This window comes from Carettochelys insculpta, chromosome 7, assembly GCF_033958435.1.
Source record: "Carettochelys insculpta isolate YL-2023 chromosome 7, ASM3395843v1, whole genome shotgun sequence".
In the NCBI taxonomy this organism is placed as follows: domain Eukaryota; kingdom Metazoa; phylum Chordata; order Testudines; family Carettochelyidae; genus Carettochelys; species Carettochelys insculpta.
Window position 1 is genome coordinate 63,054,139 of NC_134143.1, and position 21,705 is coordinate 63,075,843.

The 21,705-nt window shown below is 41.7% G+C and overlaps 1 protein-coding gene across 17 annotated transcripts in view; it reads left to right on the forward strand.

Annotated features, from left to right (window-relative positions):
* ABLIM1 (actin binding LIM protein 1) overlaps window positions 1-21,705 on the forward strand; it is a 299,900-nt gene that overhangs the window by 182,432 nt on the left and 95,763 nt on the right. For all 17 annotated transcript variants that reach the window (XM_074999086.1, XM_074999099.1, XM_074999098.1 and 14 more), the window contains exons 5-6: window positions 1,917-2,043; window positions 3,489-3,582. In XM_074999086.1, the coding sequence (XP_074855187.1) occupies window positions 1,917-2,043; window positions 3,489-3,582 (221 nt within the window). The remainder of the gene's footprint in view (window positions 1-1,916; window positions 2,044-3,488; window positions 3,583-21,705) is intronic.

The window sequence follows — 21,705 nt, forward strand, 5'->3', positions numbered from 1 at the left end:
ACTTTGAAAACCCCTTCTTCCCAAAAACCAAATTGGAAGAAGGGCCTTTTGAAGTCAGAGGTTCCTTTCAAAAGGCCCCCGTCTGCATGTGCAGTGTGCATTCCAAAAATGGCACTTTTGAATCACACGAGGATGCCATTATGCTAATGAAGCACTGCATATTCATGGAAGCACCTCATTAGCATTTGCCTAAATTCCTCGTTACCATGCCCCTTCCAAAAAGGAGGGGGCTAGTGTAGACATGGCCCACATGGGGTATGTCTACACTACAGCAGTCTGTCAAAAGAAGTCCTCCCGGAAGCTCTTTTCTGAAAGAACTTCCTTTGAAGGGTATGTCCACAAAAAAAAGCAGATAAAAACAGTGATCTGCTCTTTTGAAAGAGAACATCCAGACAGCCTCTGCTTTTTCAAAAGAATGGGCCAGATATCAAAAAATCAGGCCCCAGGGGACTGGTCTTTTTGGGCAGGGGGAAGGGCCCAAGGAGTGTCTACATATGTTTTCTTTCGAAAAAAGCTTTCAAAAGGAGGCCCTCTTCCTGAAATGGGAGTGGAAGAGCACTTTTGAAAGGAGCACCGCATTCTTTCGATTTAATTTTGAAAGAAGGCTTTTTGTGTACAGATGCTCCAGTGGATATTTCAAAAGCGTGCCCTTCTTTCAAAAAATGTTTTGAAAGAACTTACTAGTGTAGATGTGGCCATAGAGCTTATTTTGAAATAGAGCCATTGGATGCATTATGGCTTATTTCAAAATATGCTCTATTCTCCATCTTAACAGCACCTATTTTGAAATAGCTATTTCGAAATGGAGGCTATTCCTTGTGAAATGAGTTTTACCAATTTTGAAATAAGTCAGCCACTATTTCGAACTTATTTCAAAATAATGGTTGCATGGTGTAGCTGCTCACATGGGTATTTCAAAGTTGTATTAGTAAAAAATAAAAATAAAAAATTAAGATATCAGTATAGATCCCAGTGCCCTCTATTAACAGTTTCCAGGCTTCTTCCTTCATCAGTTTTCTTTCTCTCTCTTACTCTTATGAACCTTTCACCCCTTCCTTCATTAAAATTGTGCTAGGGGGACGGTCTGGGGGAAGTCTGAACCTCTCTGCTGGTCCCCAGCATACCATTTCAGGGCCCCCTGGGCTGCCACTTAGAGAAAGCTTAGACTATTCTGTATTTGAATGGAAAGGCTGCCAAACGTAGAACTGATGTTTTCATGTAAATGTGCTTTCTAGTGTGTAAGAAATGCCTCTGGGAGTTGTTCCTTTCCTTATGTACAGCAGAGGGTACACCCTGTTATACTGCTGTTATTGTTATGTTATTTAGCTGTGCAAATTTGCCTCTTACAAGTGTTGAATCTTTCGAAGATTCCTGCTCACCCAGTACCCATTTAACATTTAGTGCTTTGCTGCCATCTGGAGAGGGAAAAGCAATGTCTGAAAAAGACAACTACGGGGGAGTTTTAGATTAAAATTTAGATTAGAAGCTTTATATAGGTTTCTTTAAGCGACAGAGACTTTGGTGATGACAAGCAAAAACACCAAACAAAAAAAACAAACCAAAAAAAAACCCCCAGAGGCTCTTTTTGAAAATATTCGTGCATATTTCATTATTGCATATTTTATTAATTCTCAATAACGTGCAGCTCTGGGCTGGCTACAAAGCAGCATTACTTAAGGTGTATCAGTGTCTTGGACTATTCCTACTGATGCTTAGTGGGGAGAGAATGTAGCTGTAGTTCCTTGTTCCTGGCCTGGGATGTAGTAGGGTGTGCTGATCTGCTGTGGGAAGATAGGTGTTTTGCATTGCTTTGTGATAACCCCTTGCATTTAACCCGGAAGCAGTGTTTGGTTGGTAGGTTAATGAAGATTAATAAACCCAAATCACTGACCACAAACGTTCTTATGTATTTGCAGATTGTGCTGGCTGTGGAAGAGATATAAAAAATGGCCAAGCACTACTAGCATTGGATAAGCAGTGGCACCTGGGATGCTTTAAATGCAAAGCCTGTGGCAAGGTCCTGACTGGGGAATACATCAGCAAGTAAGCAGCCTTCTGTGTATTTGTGTTGCTGGCATGAAATCCATGATTACTTTCCAAAAGTACTGTGCAGCCAAATTCCTCTTTGCCAACCTTCTGTGCAAATTGCACTTCCGAAAATCTGCCCTTTTGGCACATGCTGATTGCTCATGGGGGTAAAGGGTGGAGGACATGGGTGGGGGGCAGATTGACTATGGCCCTCATCCCCAAAATTTTAAGAATTCCAATAATAAACAAAGGAGACAATGAGCTTGAAAGGAGTGACTCTTCTCTCGCTTTATTAAATGTGGCTAATGTTGTTATTCAACAGTTACTCTTTTTTTAATTCTAGGCCCTCCAGTAATTTTTTTTTCTGCGCTTATAACCATGTGGTCTGAAATCCTCCCTCAGAATAAAAGCAGAACATGGGAGTAGGGGCTTGAAGGGAATTTTCCCCTGCAAGCTGGCTAGAGCAAGTAAAAATCCCAAACAAACAGTGATTAACAGTAGTTGGTAAAATAAATCCTCTGGCTAGGAGGATTACATGTCTTTTTCTGGTCAAGAAGAGGGCTGAGTGAACTCCCCCATGCCTCTTTTGTGTTCCCAAGGCATGGCTTTTGTGACATTGTGTCCAAATATTTTCCTTCTGAAGTTTGTGAACTTGACAAGAAAGGAAGAAACTACATGTCTCTCACTTTGTTAGAACAGAGACCGGAACATTGATGTGATTGACCTGACACTATATTTACCTTCAACCAGATTAGGAACTAATGAAGAAGAAAGTTTGGAGCAAACCAAGGCAAGGGAGAAAAATCAGAAAGAGAGTGTTTTTTCCCCAAGATGAATGGAGTCTAGCTAGGTTCATTTGAAATATCCAGTGGGGAGGAAAATATAGGGGTGCTATAGTATGAGACAGATGCAAACCTTTCATCACTAATTTTTGTGGGCACAAGTATACACAAGTTGACCTCTATGAAATTATACAAAGGTGTCTGATACCATATAAACATTCAATTGACTAAAGTGTTTCTAATTCATTGCTCAAACATATAAAAATAGCACTGCCCACCTCACCTTTGAATCTTCCTGGTGCCTCTTATGTGGAAATTCAACTGTGTTTATAAGCTATTAAGATTACCAAGGATTCATTTACTGAAATGAATAGAGGACGAGAAGGCTCATAAGAATGTTGACAAATGGTCTTGCCCTCAACACGTAAATGGGCATAGCTCAACTGATTTTACAGTCATGGACACAAGCGGAGGATTGGGCTCACAATATGCACATTTGGGCTTGAACATCTCCTCTTGATTCTCGGTGGCATTAGAAAAGCTAATCCCAAAAGGCACTAACTTTAGTGCTATTTCATTTGAGCTGCAAAGTAGCTACCTTGGTTTTTCCCCTTCACCTATTGAATGGAAGAGTACAAGCCCCACTGTAACTTTTACCTTTTGGATATTTTATTTCAGGGACGGTGCGCCTTATTGTGAAAAGGACTATCAGGTTCTCTTTGGGGTCAAATGTGAAGCATGTCACCAGTTCATCACTGGGAAGGTCCTCGAGGTAAGAAATATATAATCTATTGCTTAATAAGTGAGTTCACCCGCCAGACTGCAGAATACATGCAGAATTTGTCTTGTGGAAGGTTAACTATTGACTTCAATGGCCGGAGTTATCCTGTTGATGAGTGCTTTGGTGCGATCCCAGACACCAGGAAAAAAAATGTGCAGTTGACAATGGATTGCTTTGGTTTCTTGTGGAGATATCAGTGAGATAATTTTTGTTTTTTGGGTATGGTACTGCACAAAGTAGGTGGAGAGTCTACGTCTGGAGCACTCTGGGTGGCTGGGGTGAGGATTAGAAACAATACGGAAGGAGACACCTATGGTGATAATTCTCTCTAGCTGACAGCTGTGAAGAAGGGTAGGAACACTAGGTTTCTACTTTTCTGGAACAGAGAAGATTGAGGTAAGGAGATATGGATAATATTGAGAGCACAAAAAGAAAGAATGTCTTGAGAGGACATTAAAGAATTTAGGTCTGAGAAGGCTCAGTCAGAAGATGGGATTTCCACCCATGCTAGCTCTTGTCTCCTGAGTCACTGACTATAGGAAGCAGAGTATGTCCTCAGCATGCTCCTCAATCATATATGGGTGACTCATGTTAGAAACCATCCTCCTTGCTGCTAGTATTGGTCTTAGTTTCTTGGTGGTAGCCCTTAGAGCAGTAGCCCTTAGAGCAGTAATCCATGCATGTTGACACAAAGCTCTCCATAGTGGTAGAAATGCTTGGTGGTGGAACTCTGCCAAAAGTTCACAGAACGATCTTCAGTGCAGGACCCACTATTGTTGAGATATGAGAGACAAAAATGATTCCTGAGTTCATGGATCCATGAAGCTGGATTCAGTGCAAAGAACTAGCTTAGATTATGATTCATTTCTTAATCTGATGTACATGGCTTGGGTGTCTGTTTAGCTTCAGCATCACTACGTATTTCACGTTACCTGAAGATATGCTTGATTTTTATTTTGCAGTTAGTTGTTGAAAGAAAGAGGTCAAAGAATTCCAACAAGCAAGGTGTTTTTGAAAGGGTATAGGAGGACTTGGACAGATAGTTCATATGAATAACAAAATTTCTGCCTTGTGGGCTACATCGGCACTGTGAGCTAGGGGTGTGATTTCCCTGCATGTGTACAGATAATTACGCTAGCTCTCATCAAGCTTGTGTCAGTATAAATAGCAGTGTAATCACAGTAAAATGGATAGCAGCAGCAGAGGCAAAACTGAGCTATGCTGAGTGCAAACGTACCTGAAACTGGGCCAGCCGTGTCTCCACAGCCACAGCCTGTGTCTTGACAGCTATTCTTCCATTTATACTCACGTTAACCTGAGAAGAGCTCTCATGAGGAGGTCTACATGAGCACAGCCCTAGTTCATAGTGTTGGCATAGTCTTACAGTCTCAGAGGGTCAGATATTTGTAATCCACCAATGAGGGTGTGTTGCCAGTCTCTCTCTCTTCCCCTGGTCTGTGGAGGTTGTGACTCTGTTCTGAGCTGTACAGCTCAGACTTCTAGCACGGATGGTCTCTGATTTAGTACCTGAGGAGTAGGCCAAAATGTCCATCATATAAGGGGTTGAGAAGACATTTGGACACTCCATGCGCTTGTCACTGCTTCTGTTAAAATAAAATCTTTTCTTCATTCAGTTTGTCCAGTTTTTTATCATCCTCCCCTCTAATGTGCATACAGTCCTTTTGCATACCCACATGGATAATTAGTGTGATGAGACTCTAGCCTAATTTGAGCAGGGAGAAGAGACCTCTCACACTTACAGGGGCTGGTAGTTTGCACTGTGCTTTAAAAAAAACCAAAACCATACATTGGTGAAGGAAGTTTTGTGATGGGAAATGCCAGCAGAAGAAAACTGATGCGATCTGGGACTTCATAAATTAAAAAACAAAAATTGACCTCAGGTGGCTTTCTTGCTCTTACTGTATCGGATGCACAGACCCTTCATACAATGGCTGAACTTACTCAGTGGCGCTATGACCAAAGTAATATAGGGGAGGATGTTATAGGCTGACTAGAGTTTGTAAGAATGAGCTCACTTTATTCTGTATTGTTAGAGAAAGAAAGGCTGCCTTGGTAATAATGGCTGTGAGTAAGGGAAGTTTGAGCTCAGATCACTGTGGCTTGAAAATGCATCATTCTTCAGAAGAAACCTGCCTTTCTGAAGTGACCTCTGAATCGCTTGAGCTAAACTGTGCCATAAATGAATTAATTCCTTTGAAAATAGTGACTAAGTTAGCCTAACAGCCAGGGCTCAGTGTCTGTACAGTCCTCACCTGGGCAGACAAATGTCCTGGCTTTCACTATCATGGGGTCTGGCTGTGGAGGAAGGCATGAGAGTACAAATTTTGTTCTTGAGGTTGGTTTTCTCATGGTGACGTCGGCTACATGAATATTATTTCCTGTTTTCAATAACAAACAACTTAAACATGAATCTTAGAGGAAATTCATTGAGTGCCACCAAACCACGTTTCATTTTCTGGTGCTCAGCATGTGACAAAGTCCTATTGTTTTTTCATTCACCATAAGCCATAAAGCCTTGCTGAAGTATACAGCCGTTTGAGTGACCTTTGAATAGGTGGGAGTATTAAGCATCTGTAGTCAACTTGGGTTTTACTTTTGCATATCTTTTCCTCTACCTCGTGAAAACTTTTTGCTCTTTGCCAAGTTGTTTCTGGTAAGTCAGTCAAAGTTTTGCTTGAACATGGACAACAGACATTGTCCCAGTGCTAATATATCAGTAGCACAACTACCAATAATACAGTAGGGGGCAGCAGCAGCTCCTGGTATGTAATTTATATCAACATTCTGTATAGCCCACGAAAATCCTAATCTGTGAAAGTCAGTTTTGATGTCTGGCTGCTATCAATAGACTGAGAGACTAACGGGAGACCTTTACTTCGTAAGTAATGACATTTTGCCATATGCACAGTCAGCCATTAGGAGATTGGCTTAAACACATTACAGTGTATTTTACTAACTGGTTAATCGACAAATAAAGTTCTTCAGAACTCATCATATTAAAATACATTCCATCAGACAGTGATGCTCAAGTGCAACGATTCGACCAGTTTAGATACAATAATGAGTAATGCTGAACAGAAGCATTGAGCTAAATTCTTGGCTTCTGCTAAGGTCCTTCTGCACTGCTAGAAAAGCATTTTCCAAAGGGGATGATGCCCTTACATCATTTCTTAGGAATAGGAGGCTGATAAGAGTTCTCTGAGGCTGTAAATTAATGGGCTGATTTAAACCTGAGGTAGCCAGTTCTGTCCTCATTGTCTCCTTCCTCTCTCCCATGCCCTACAGGCATATCCTAGCTAGTTACAGGCAGAGGATAGTGTTTTGGGGCATAGAAAAGGAGTTGGCAGAGTGGTTCGTGGGACACTGAACTAGCCAGTGCGAGTTAGAGAAGCCTTCTGCCAGGTTCTGTAGAATATCGTGGACAATCTGATGCAGAGGTGAAACAGGCTCCACCCACAGCTAGGGAGGATGAATTACTCAGTAACCCTCAGGCTCTTACCAACAGTTTAGTTTAGATTTAGCATTTTCAATAGAAATTAGTATTTCCTCCCTATTTTCTTTAGCACCATGTTTTCCACAAAGCAAGACTTGGAGGTATTTTCAAGTGAGCAAAGTCAGTTATGTTCTGCTTCCTATGACACGGACTGAATATAAACCTTGTTCTTTGCACAAAGCATCACACCTGCATGAGTGATTAGAAGAAGGTTGTGACATCACAGACTAGACAGATCTTCACCTGCTGTCCGGGGGAAAAAGGCACCTAGTTTTATGTCTCTTCCAGTTAAAAACAGAATTGAATTAATTGATCCTTACAGAGCTTTCAGTTTATTTCTTAAAAGGAGGGTCTATATTGTACTGTGATGTTAGAGGAATATAGTATTTCACCCCACTGAAGATGCAAGTAGCAATGGCCAGAGGAGAAATGTCACCCACCATCCATCGCTCACACATACCCCTTCACATACTTAACCAGAAATGTCAGTATGCTGTCCCTTTAGAAAGGTCATTAGTTTTTGCCAGTTCCTCTTACACTTGGTAGTGTAACTGTGTTCCCTCACAGCTGGTTATGGTAAAATGGGAAGAGCAAAAAGGCCTGGCCTAGAAACTCATTTTAGGAAACAAGTTTAGTGGCATCAGTGAGTTGGGCCTCCCTTTTTAAAAGTGTACACCTATTCTGAATGCTTGTTTATAAACTTCTAGGACCTGTACCTCCCACTGATTTCTGTCAGACTCATGAGTCATGGCTACTCAACACCTCTGAAAATCAGGCCCCAGATGTTTTATATCTGGTGCTCAAAAATGGAGGCACCCGTAACGAAAGGAGTCTTTTGAAAATGTTGATCCTTTTTACCACATTCAGAAAGGAGCACCCCCCCCTCCCATACTGACACCTTTGGCATTCTCTGTGAAGAGACCAAATATTGAATGGATGAGAGTGAGATTGAATATATCCAGCCTTCCCCTGGCTCTGATCACTTTGGTCAAGACTGAGGTGCATTGTTAAAGACAGTGATAGCTGCTGGTGTGCTGGTTCTGTGGCTAAACAAAGGAGAACATTTTTCCAGGCAATCAATTTGAGTCACTAAATCAACTAAAGAACGAAGTAGGAAAAAACATAATAGGTTTGAGTCAGAGAGACTTTGTGTATAGTTTTGCACGTTACTGCTGATGACAAATAGCTGGGAGCTGAGACCTGCGCAAAAAGACATTGCGAATGGTAAGTATCCAATAAGAAGGAAATCTAATCCATATGCAAGAAGTCATAAATTGTGTTGTACATTAAGGATATGTGAAACTGTAGTCTAGGCAACAGAGGTCAATGTTCCTCTACAGGTTGTGTTTCAAGAAATAACCATTCTTTATTTGCTGTTAAGATAGATTTTTCTACTAAATTTAAAGTTTACTTGACTTTACTGTTTTAAAGGTTAGCCTGTGAAAAATGGCAGATTGAGCCTTGGGCTCTTGGGCCTGACCACGCAAACTCCTAGCATTTGTGGAACTCTACTCACATGTGTAAAGGTAGATACATGCTAGATATTGGCATGATTATGGCCCAACTCATTTTGCAGAACCTACCATGCATAATAATAGTTAGCTCTCAAAGCTCATTAAAATAAATTGGGCCTATCTGCATATATTTCATCCATACGAGAAAAAACTGTTGACAAAGGATCTAAGTGTACTTACAGTAAACTCTTTTGTATCCAGCATTCTATCATCTGGAATTCTCAAATAATCATCTTTTTAACAATAAGTAGATTTTAATTACATTTTCCATAAGTACAGTATAATGAAAGTAAATAGAGCAAATACAGTATAAGTTTACAGTGTACAGTACTAGTGTTGTTGGTAAATAAAGTATTCTACATACATTTTTTGTTTGTTTCTTAGCATCTAATCTTGTTTTTCTTTATTGTTATGCATTGTTAGGTGTATCTCACTGTTGTCCAGAATATTTGAATATCCAGCAACCTCCCAGTCCTCAGGCTTCTGAGTATGAAAGAGTTTACTGTACATTTTATTTTCAGAGGGGAAAGTGAGGGCAGGTCTGCACTACAGGGGAAGGTCGAATTCAGGTACACAATTTCAGCTATATTAATTATGCAGCTAAAGTCAACATACCTTAATTTGGGCTTCTGTGCTGTCACCACTAAGGGAGGTTGACAAAAGCCTCTGCCCCCCTCAACTTCTCCTCCGCAGGCAGAAGTACCGCGGTCAATGGGGTGCCTTGTAAGTTCGATTTAGCACATTCCCGTGAGGCATGCTCAGTTGAATTCCAGAAGAGCAACCACAGCAAGGTCGATCTTCCCTGTAGTGTAGTTGTACCCTCAGAAAGAAGGGGAAAGAAAGCATCTGAGGAAGTGAGTTGTAGCTCATGAAAGCTTATGCGCTTGTAATAGTCTTTACAGTGCCACCAGAATGGTTGTTTTTGCTGGAACGGGCTAAGATGGGTCCCCCACTGAAACATGTCAGCAAATCTTTCATTGTTCAAGACAGGAAGGGGGCTAAAGCGCCTGTGAATGACAAAAGCTTTGTTGCTCAACTGCCAGTGTAGACAAAGCCCTTCTGGCTTTTGGTCGCTACTGTTACAAGCAGGATTTGAACTAGTGAGCTACACATCTAAGGCTCCATAAGTGCTAATGTATCCCTGGTCCATTTGGTTTCTCTATCCATTTATTTTTAGAACAGCACTTGCTTAATAAGCACTGTCTCGGAGGAAAAGCCGTTCATGGCAATTACTTAGAGCAAAAGCTGGGTATGGCTCTAGTCATTGTTTGTGAAGCAACTCTTCCCACTTGATGATTGGCCCTAGAAGTATCACATCATGGCTACATCTACACAAGCCCAAATCTTCGAAATGGCTGTGTAAATGACCATTTCAAGGATTACTAATGAGGTGCTGAAATGCATATTCAGATCTTCGTTAGCATGCTGGCAGCTGTGGCTCTTCGACATTGCTGTGTCTCGCTGCTGCACGGCTCATCCAAAAGGACCCCTCCAACTTCGAAATCCCCATATTCCTATGAGCAGATAGGAGCAGATATGAGCAGATAGGAATAAGGGGATTTCAAAGTTGGAGGGGTCCTTTCGAAAAGGACCCCCGTCTGGACGAGCTGTGCGGCAACGAGACGCGGCAATTTTGAAGAGACGCGGCCGCCAACATGCTAATGACGTGCTGAATAGGTATTTCAGTGCCTCTTAATGGTCTTATTCTAAAATGAGAGTTAGGCTCCTAAGTCACTTAGACTCTTAGGGCAAAATTTTCAAAAGTGCTCATGTTCTATACTAGACAGAAATTTCCTAGTAAATACAAATAAGTTCTTGGTTTTTTTATATGGGTGGATTCTGTTAAAACAATGAAGAATGCTATTCAGAAGCTTTTTTAAAAACAGTCATGCATTGTTTGTCTTTCTCTTGAATATGCTATTTAGATGAGCTGTTTTCGTGGCAGTCTCCATTTGATATCACAAAGCACATTGCATTCTGAGCTGTCAGTGTGATTGTAGTAATCAGACAAGCCAAGGTGTGTCTTGCTTTGAAATGAAAAAGAACCTCACCTTTTGTAAACAAAGCATGTTATTGCTGCAAAGTAAAGACTGAGAATATGAAAGTTTGAAAGAGTTGCCTCTAGTGTTTTCTAAAGGTATCTTGGGTTTATAAAAACAAGTGCAACTTGTGAGAGAATCTGTTATTATTTAATTTCCAAAGCACCAAAAATCCGATGGGTGCTTTACGGGTATATGGAAAGACACAGTTCCTGACCCAGGTTGCTAGTGGTGTCAATAAACATACAAACCCAGAGAAAACAGGCAACAAAGAGGAGCATGAGTGAAGGATGAAAGATAGCATGTTGTGTTAACTCTGTGATTTTACATTGTATGCAGTTTGGTTTTGCTATTCTCTTAATTGGGGCTTTGTGCGTAAGTGACATGGGGTTCTGGGAAACCTTCAGCAACAGAGGTGCACATGGCAATATTCTATTCCGCCGTCTCCCTCATGGAGGTGAATAGAATGGACCGTGGATCAGGCAGTGGTCTGTGTCCACAGGGCTTCACACAAATGCTTCTGATGTCCATAGAACACGTTGGGGACATGATCTCAGAAAAATACAGGTAGGGCTGACTGGAAAACAAGAACTCCATTCTGCGAAAAATGTACAGGTGTTAAAAATTAGTTTTGCTCTGCGTTGGAACAACCAAGACTTCTCAAAAAATTTTATGGGGGTGGAAGTCAAGTGACACATGCTCCCAGCAACCAGTAGCGCAGCAGTGAGGAAACTCATCTGAAGTTTGGATGGCTCGTTTTCAGTTCCCTCCTGTGCTTGATTCAGCTCAGGGATTTCAGCCCATATCTTCTCCATCCCTAGTGAGTCTCCTAACTATCAGGCAGTTCTGGGACATGCAGAGCAACATAGCTCACTCCAAGAAAGTCCTCCCTATACCTTCAACGCTTTCCTGGCAAAGGTTTTGTCCAAACTGATACCTTTCAACAAAGATTTTTGATTTGGTCAAATCCAAGATTTTTCTTTGAGAAAACGTTTTGTGTAAAAATTCCCAACAGATTTAAATACGGTACCTGTCAATCGATATGTGACTGACTGAGCAGAGCTCTTCACTTCACTACCAATGGTTAGAATCTGTCTCAGCAGTTGGTGAAGAAGCCCAGTGTAAAATTAGTGTTCCTGTCAAAGGTTAGGTAACCCACTAGAGTGGTTCCCACTGTCTTGCTGAAGTCAAAATTAAAGTCTATGCCATGATCAATTTTTTAAAAGATATTAGAAAATAAATTGAGCTTTTCTGAATGTTCTCAAATCAGGGTAGGAGCTTAGAAGAGTGTACTTTATCTGTGCTGCATGCATCTAATGAAGCGGGTCTTTGCCCACAAAAGCTTATGCTCCAAAATATCTGTTAGTCTATAAGGTGCCACAGGACTTCTTGTTGGTTTCGAAGATACAGACTAACAGGGCTACCTCTCTGATATTTATCCGTGCTGTTTTCACAAACTTTTTAAACTCCTCAGATGCCTTGGAAGGACTATTAAATAACCTACAGACTGATTTTAGTCTAACCCAAAACGTCTCTCTGGCAGAGAAACACTCTGAGGCTATGTCTACACTAGAGCAGTGTTCCTCAACCTTTTTAATAAAGTACCTGTTTAAAATATATATAATTACCCCCAGACTTCTCTCGTGTACGCCAAGGGGTACATGTACCACCAGTTCAGAAGCATGATCCTAAAGTAATCTGAGATCTTGAAATAAGTGCCATTCAGCCTTTCCAGATTACTGTACCCTTTTCAGGAACCAGAGCTGTTTTGCAAACCACCAAGTTACACCTCACTTAAAAAACTACTTACAAAAGCATGCCAAAATATCACAGAAGACTACTTGATGGCTTGAAAACTTGATGACTTTCTACCATCTTAGTATCAACTAAATGAATTGGAATAGAAATATTGTTACTTATATTTCAATGTAAGGCATATGAATCAGTAGAAACAAGTCATTGTTTGAATGAACTTTTAGATTGTACTGACTTTACTAGTGTTTTTTTTTATGTAGCTGCTTATAAAACTAGGCAAATATTTAAATGAGTTGATGTACGCCCTGGCAGGCCTCAGTGTACCCATAAGGGTACTTGTGCCACTGGTTGAGAAACACTGCACTAGGCCATAAAGTTGATTTTGAGGGAGGTAGTTCAATTTTATAATGTGCCTGTCTTCACTACAAATTTCATTGTCGATTTTAAGGGGTCCTAAGGTCGACTTTTCTACTTTTCATGAGGAGTAATGCCAAATTTGAATTTACAAAGTTGACTTAATGCTAGTGTAGACACAGTATTATTTAATTTGATTTCATTGGCCACCGGAAGTATCCCACAATGCCCTTGATGTCTGCTCTGACCATCACTTTCACTTCCGCTGCTCTCCAGGTGAGCAGGAAGTAGGAAACAGGAAGCAGGAATAGACCTGGGCTCTTTGGCTGGCCCCCTGCACCACGCAGCTGCTGGGCTATCTGTCTGCCCCCCCGCCCCTGACACACACACCATGGAGCAGCCAGGCTCTCTAGCTGCCCCCCACCATGCAGCTGCTGGGCTCCCTGGCACCCCCCCAGCCACCACCACCACCACGTGGCTGCCAGGTCACAATGAAGTGAATCATAATAACGCTATCAAAATGAAGCATTTCATCAACAACAACAACAACAACACACACACACCCCCTTTCAGTAGCTCCGCATTGAAACTTTTCAGATTTTTATTTCTGCTTTTTCCATTTCTCAGGACTGGCCCTCTAGCCTGGTAACAGTGTGTGCTAGGGTAAAGCTGTGGAAAAGTGGTGCAAAAATGCATTTGGCAGTTTGTTTTCAGTGGAGCAGGGAGTGAGGGCAATGCACTCTGAGATGATGACATCAGACACTCACAACCACTTGCAGCATGTTCTTTTCCTAGAACGCACTGGCAGAGAAACCCAGAATGCAACAGTGGTGCAGAAACTGAGATAGGAACCCACAATGTACTGCTGACAGTCAAATTTAGCAAAGGTAATGGGGACACACTAAGTCAACTTTCTAAACATGTGGACGCTCACCATCGATGTTATAAAATTTAGTGGTATAAAGTCAACTTCAATAATTTTGACTTTATTTCCTAGTGTTCTGAGTTGTTCTACCTGCCATTATTTTGTTACACTTGAACACCAACAAATGGTACTGTCTTCAGAGGGGTCATACAGCATTCCCCTTTCCTTTTTTCACAATGGACTGTTCCAGTGAGAGCTAGAATATGCCTAATGGGCAGGCAGAAGAATCTGTTCTTTCTCCTTTTGGGTGTGCATGCTGGATACTGATGGAAAAGCAGGGGAGGTGAGAGGGTGGTGGCTGTGTTTTACTTTGAAACATAATTTGCATAATTGGAAGCTCTGAAAGCTGGCTCAGTGAGAGCATGAGCTGGGGACTGTTTGGTGTTTGCAAAGCATTTCTCATAGTGCTCTGAATTTCAAGAGGAGCGGCATGCACGGCTCACCAGACTGAGGAGGACAGAAGGTACATGTCTCCTTTTGCAAACTAGATGTAGATGACAGCTTTGGCAGAGAAGTGGGATTACTGGGCTGGAGAGTTTATGTGACTTTCTAATGTGGCTATTTAATGAATTACAAAAGCCAGGGACAATGGATTCAGATACTTTTCATGTCAACGTGTGGGTCGGGGGATTTACTTATGGACTAAGTGTCATGCTGCTTTTTAGAAAAAGAGACTGTAGCTAATGCAGTTTTATGTGTACATGTTGAATGGAGTTTCTGTAGTTTCTAGTTGCTATGGTGCATTGAAGTAGCATGGGAACTATCAACTTTTCTTGTTGAGTAGTTTTTAGTAAATATGTTGCTCTTTGATTAATTCTGTAGGCTTTACTATATAGCAATAGAGGTTGAAATCGATTTTAAAGTTTTGCTGCCTTTTAGTTCAGCTGGTCTTTATCAGTTAACGTTGAAAATACTTTTGCTTTTAAAAGGCGGTTTTAGGGTTTCCTTGAAAACGAGGAAATGAAAAGTTTAATAATAGTACATGGAAACAGGTGGCTGTCTCAGATTATGTAGCATCTTGCTGTAATAAAAAGTAGCATGGATTTGATTTGTTTTTATTAGAAAATTAGCAACTCCTTCTGGATAAAGTATAGGCTGTGATAGTAGAGGACAGTGTAAGCTGCAATGGTTTGGATCAATTTTGCTGGAATCCTGGAATCCTTTTTTCATCTGGACTTCCAGAACCCTAAAGTACTAAGCAAAGTTGCATGGTATGGGAAGTCTTTCTGAGAGAACAGCCAGTATTGCACAAAAGGAAGGCAGATTCTTAACTAAAAGGATTATAAGGCTGACAAGAGACATCTTCATTCTGAAAAGATCAGACGTCTGATTATGGAAGAGATAGTATACTGAAGCTGGCAGTGCCCCAGCAAAAGTGTGGTTGCCATAGCAGCTTCCAGGAGAGGGTGTAACTGGCTCAGCAATGATTTAGAGACTGACATTGAGCTGGGTTTCATTCCAATGCTACACAGGAATGTTAAGAGGATGGAGGAGATGCTGAATAAGTCAAAACAGGTTGTGACAAGTCACTGCAAAATAACCAATTTAAAATACCTTTGCCACAAAAGAAAATTGTGGAATCTTGCAGGAACTCACAGAATACATGGCTTATTTACATTAATTGCTTTTTGGCATCCGTCTACTGTTAGCCAAAGACATTTATTTTATTTTTACTGCACGTTTACTTTTTGGTTTTAGCCAAGTATTTTCTTGTGTGTTGTTTTGACTTTATTTTTATTCTCTAATGTATTGTAAAAACCTAACTTCACCATGCTGGTCAAAATGTAGCAGAATGGCATTGCAAGAGATCTTTTTATACCAGTAGTGCTAAATGGTTTCCTGCCACTGGTAAGAGACGAGGCCAGCAGCCATCATCACATTGTTGTGTGTCCTATTAATATACTGTGGGAATTTATAGCAAAATAATGATGAAGGTAGATAGGGCAAGTACCACTTTTTATTGAAATATTTATTTGGCAAAATAGAAGTAAACCAGAGCTAATTCAGTCTTACAGTTGAACCTGAGAAGATACACTAAGAATTCAATTATTTGGCTTTTGCTACTATCAGGATGAGAGGTTTCCTCTTGGTATGACTTAAGTGAAGGCAAACACACCACTGAAGTTCCATTTTGAGTTCAGCTCTGAGCTCCCACTGATCCCTGTGCTTCCTATTATCGTTATAACTTTTTTAAAACCAACTTTGCATTTGGGTCATGGTAAAGGCCACAGCAAAGTCACTGCACAAGTATAAGAGAAACAACCATAAGGTCTTTGGGACTGTAATGCCCCAAGGAGCTTACAAGTGTCTGCCCAGGTTTTTTCAGGACCCAACATCCACTGTGTGAGAGGGATGTGATGAAGTTGAAGCCATTTGCAATTTGAAATTATTGTAACCCAAGATGGGTTACTTCTCATTTCTGTCTCACTAAGCAAATCCTTCTTGGAGGCTTGGTAAGTGTAGAGGGCGAGACCACAATGAAAATGCATTTTGTGGTGAAATTCTCTGTAACAGGTTCCAGGTTGCAGATATTTCACTCTTGGTTCTATTCCCATCCCTACTGAAGTCACTAGGAATTTATTATCAACATCCAAGGGAGCAGGATCAGACCAATAATGGTATTGGTGAAAGACATGTATTAGGCAGGAAACAGCAACACTCAGCTGGAATCTTGAAATCCCCACCCTAGTTCTGAGACTCGAGAACCGATTGGATAAATGGAGGCGGCACACACGTAATGGATTCCAGGTCTTGATGTGTTAACGATGACTCAAACAGGGTGCAGCATGCTGGCTACACTGGTCTGTCTGCATGATATTTTTGGGGGGCAAAAAGCAAGTTTGGAATTCCTGCAGAAACTTTGGTGCCCGCTGGCTAATTCCTGGCTCTAATTTTTGAGTAGATTCTTAACAAATGAAAACATATTACACGTTTTGTATTCTGTGGGTGATTAAGTATTTGAAATGGTGTCTGGAGCAAAAATAGGGCAAGTTACAAATTATTTGCTCAAAACACATACACATCTGAGGGTTCTAGTGGACAGAAACTCAGTTGCCCAGCACTTATTAGTTAGAACTTAGTAAGCCTTTTTCCCTCATAGGAGGAAAGTAGCACACAATCCAGTGAGCCTGTTCAACAGCATTGCCACATACAGCTATTATTACATACAAATATGTTACCAAAGTAGCTTTAGGTGTTTTGTGCATTGTAGAGGTCTCCACAATGAGTAGCATAAATCATCGGGAAATTACTTAAGGCTTCGTCTTCCACAGGCAGGAGTGACTGAAATTGGAGGAGGTTAATGTTTATTCAAATAGACCTATGGTGTCTTACAATTCACTGAATTGACTGCATCTGGCCAGGAAAACTGTGGCCCAGCTGATGAGTAGAGCATTAAAAAAAATTTAAGGCCTGTGTTATTTCAGTGGTATCCTTGAGCTGCTTCCTTTAGAATAGAGAAGCAGCAGCAGCATAAATATTTTGCATGCAAGTTGAATATTAGTAAGTATTGGCATGGGGAAGAAAGTTAGAAAAGGGCAAAAAATGATTAGGGGTTTCAAACAGGAGCGGCACCTATAGGAGTAGAAATGGAAACAACTGGGACTTCTCAGCTATGGAAAGAGGGGACTAAATCGGGGATGTTGTAGAGGTGTATAGAATCATGACTGATTTGGAGAAAGTAAATAAGGAAGTTATTTACTTGTTCCCTTACCACAAGAAGTAGGAGTCAGCAAATCAAATTAATAGGTAGCAGGTTTAAAAGAAAACAAAGAGAAATATTTCTTCATGCATTGCACCATCAGCCTGTGGAACTCTTTGCCAGCGGATGTTGTGGAGATCAGGACTTCAAAGAAATCCTCTGTCAAAAACTGGGAAAACATGACAGGGATCATTTCTTGATTACCTGTTTTGTTCATTCTTCTGAGACACCTGAATTGGCCACTGTCAGAAGACAGTGTTACTGGGCTAGGTGGATGTTGGTTCTGACCCAATATGCCCAATATTATGTTTCTAAGTAGAGCTACCATATATCACCTTGTTACTTTGAGCCACATCTTTAAAGGTGTTTAGATTCTTTGAGAATCTGGGTCTTTGCTCCTGCCTTACCTATCCCATTCATCTTCATGGTATTTGAATGCTCTATGCTACTTATCCCATAGTAAAGTCTGATAGTTTTCCTATGGTATATAGAAGCCCTGAATGTATATTAAGATGAAGGAAACAAAATAGGAAATAAAAAATGCCTGCATATCTCAGCTTTGAAGGAAATGCTCTCAAGCGATGTTCATATAGGGGAAGATTTAAGGAGCTGCTTGCATGGTTCCATCTCCCTAATTGTATGTTTTGAATATCAGAGTGAGAAACCTGACAAATAGGAAGGAGGAAAATGGATTACTGTGAAAATAAAAAGCTCTGCTCTTGGAGTACACGCTGAGCCTCAGACAGTGTTAGACATTTCTGAGTTATTCCATTAGAAAATAATAGAGTTAGAAATGCTTTTCAGCCTTCAGTGTCCATCTGCAGTGTCTGATTTATACATTGTTAACATAGTGTTCTGCAAACACTCCAGCTAGCATTACAAATACAAGGTTCCTGAGAATGAATGTACTGGATGTAGTCAAATCCACACAGATAGTTCTGTGATTTTGGGGTTGGGAACAATGCAGTTTGAATGACTAAAGGATGAAGAACATGTACACTCCACTTAGATTAGAAAACTACTAGGACGTTGTTTGTTACTCACTATCCCCAGGATATAGGAGTGAATCCCCAAAGGCACCCCTAATATTATCATTGCATGCTGAAATTAACCAAAGGGCACAGAAACTTATCCAGCTTTATGTGCTTATATTTGTTGAAACATGTCATGAAACCATCATAATTGGAATGAAAGAGGCCTCTTAGATCAGTTTGTTTCCCTAGAAGGACAGAACAAGTCCCCAGTTCAGAAAATGTGTCCTGCTCAGGTGATCATAGCATATTTGCTCATATTTGTCAGTTCAGGGACTACTTTATGAATCCTCTGGATGCACGTTAGAATATATTGCTGTTTTTATTTTTATTTTTTCTTATAGCCTGCCTTCATTTTACATCCTGTTCTTCTTTTATCTTGGTGTGTACTGTGCCAACCCTCATTCTTAGTGTCTGCCTTCCTTTCCTTTGTCCCTCACAACTTTTTATTCAGATTTGATTGAACCTATCTGTGAAAAGGATGCATATGGGGCAGAACTGGTGCTGCACCATACGTTGGAAGGTTGCACACAGCCTGTAGAAGCTCCTTTCAGATGCAGGCAGGGACATGGTGCTGAGCCAGAGTGACAAGAAAATCAAGCATCAGTAATTCAGTGTTAGTGGGAGTACAAGTGGGAGTGTTTGAAGAAGTTCTCAGAGCTGCACAAAGAAGGGGCAGTCTTTGTGGTTAAGCAATAGGCAGAGAGTCAGGAAACTTGATTTCTACTCCTGGCTGTGCTATAGACATCCTTTGAGATTCTGGACAATCTCATCTAAAAATGGAACTAATACTTACCGACTTCACAGGGTGATGTGAAATGTACAGTGTGGTTACAGTGTGAGTTTCCATATTTATTACATCTGAATGATTTTCATAACAAATGATCTCAATATACATGTTTGATTTTTTTTAATAATTGCCATCTTTGCAAAACCTGTCTGGGATATGGATCAGCATGGATTTTTTCCCCTTCTTATACCTCATCTACAGTACAGGCTCAGAAGATGGAATTAGGTTACATGGTGTTACCTCACTTTCTTCAAATGATGCCCTCAATGACATCTGTGCAACACCAGTGCCTGCAGTAGATTTACCCAGGTGTAATTAATGGTAACTTAATAAAACTTCTCTGGATGATGTACCAGGAAAAAGGTCAGTTGGATTCAGCTTTCTTAAAAGTGTGCTGGCTGTGCAGTACCAGCAGAAGTGAAAACCCATGCAAACACATTTTTGTCTTTGAAGTAAGCAAGCATTGGAAGCCTCACGATGCTCAGAGTAAGCAAATCTGTGGAGTGAGAAAGAGGTGTTTTATAACTGGGTTTTTTTTTTCAGAGAGCCTCATAACTAGCATTCTGCAACAAACCAACAAAAGGAGCCTATGTTTCCTTAGTTTTCTGCAGTTCAATGTGCTGGAAGCTTTGTTTGGAGTGAGTTTCTTCCTCTTGCTGCAGAGATGGATCACTATACTGATGCTCATCAGCTCTGAATAGAAGCATTAATGTCAGCTTTTTTTTTCCTGTTAGCAGGAAGGGAAAAAATGAAGGCTCATCTCAGAAATGAGATGCAGAAGAATCAAGCCAGTCACTTTGCATGTCCCCCTTACAAAATTTCACGCAGCACACCCCTGTTTTAGGTAGAGCAGAGAAGGTCAGCAGTCCCTCCCTGCCCATCAGTCTGCCAGAGCCTCCTCTTCAAGCCTCAGCGCAGAGGGAATCATGGGAGGGCCAGCACCCTTTTTGCTAATGCAAGTCAGTTTCACTCTTGCAGGTCGCGGAGAAAAGCCTGAGAAAGTGACCATTGGATGATGAGGCCACCCACTGTTTGTGTTACGGTGCCTGGTGGGGAGTGCTAGCCCTGCTGCTTGGGGCACAAGGGGCCCACAGCCAGCAGACCCAGCCTGGCATGCAGCTCAGGGTCTCCAGGCAGGTGGTGGCAGGGCCAGTGGCCCTGTGGCAAGGCACATATGAGCCCCTCCTATCGTCCATTCGGTTCCCAGCATGGCAGAGCCAGGCTGCTCTTGCAGCAGCAGACCCTGGCACTGAGCGAGTGGGAGCCGATGGCTGGGCAGGGAAGGGCGGATGAAACATGCCACAGCATCTGAAAGCTGGGAGGGGAGGAGGTGGTACTGACATGCCCCTAGCTTGACACCAGGGGAGAGATTAGAGAAGATGCTGCTGCTCCCAGCATTGCCTCCTCCGACCCCTTTAAAGGAAGCAGGTGGCACACTCAAGAGAGGTCACAAATGCTTAAAGCACGTGGGAAGATTTCTTCTGCCTCCATGATTGGTGAAGCTGATAATGCTGCACCCCCCACTTACCAAATGTCATGTGGCCCCCACTTTGTGCGCCCTTGGGTTAGGCAAAGCAAACCCTGAATTTTGGCAGGTGTTAGGTGACTCAGATGGTTCCTTCTAACCTGTGAGTCTGACAGCAAGTGTAATATGTACCACCATGTGTTGACCTAATTAACACCAATGAATTGCACAGTTTCATGTAATTTACCTGTTCAGTGATATATTAGCGTGACGTTGCCACTTGCTGCTTGGACATGTGGGAGTCTGAGTGATAACTGGGACTGGGGCATGAAATAACAGGGCAAGGTTCAGAGTGGCAAGGCAGACAGGTACCACGGCAGTCAAGGGAGGGCTGGATTTCAGTGATTTCTATGCACTCCCTCTCTGCTATCCAGGTCCCTAGAGGTCTCCTCATAAAAGAATATTTGTGCAGCCTTCTATTGTTCTTTAATCAGGAGACCTGCGCCTCCATGGAGATAATGTGGTTGTGTTTGAGAAGCCTTTAGATCCTCCTACCTCTGTGTATGCCTCTATAGCAGGCACCCGCTAGCAGAAGATTGACCCCTGCATAAATCCCCTGAGTGAATTGTGCACCCTTTAAATCAGCCAGGTAAGTGAAGAGAGTGTGGTCAGAGGGTATTTGAGCAACAGGAAACTCTAGGAACAACCAGGCACAGGGGAGGAGAGTTTAGTCTCTGGTGTGTGTGTTTTGGGTGGGGTTTGATTTATCTCTAAAACTAGACCTCAGGAGGGAGGAAAATTGACCTTTCACAACATGTGTAGCTTGCTCCAAGCTGCTCGCATACGCTCCTTCACCCATGAGTGGTTTCCTCTAAACGCAGGGCCCCTACAACCTGAGGAACGCAGAGCAGGAGACTCCAGGGCAGCACATTTCATATGTTAGAACCATATGACAGCACGTTACCTTCCTGAGATTCTTGAGAGCAGCCCAGAGTAAGTCAGGGCATGAGGCTCAGACAGAACCCTG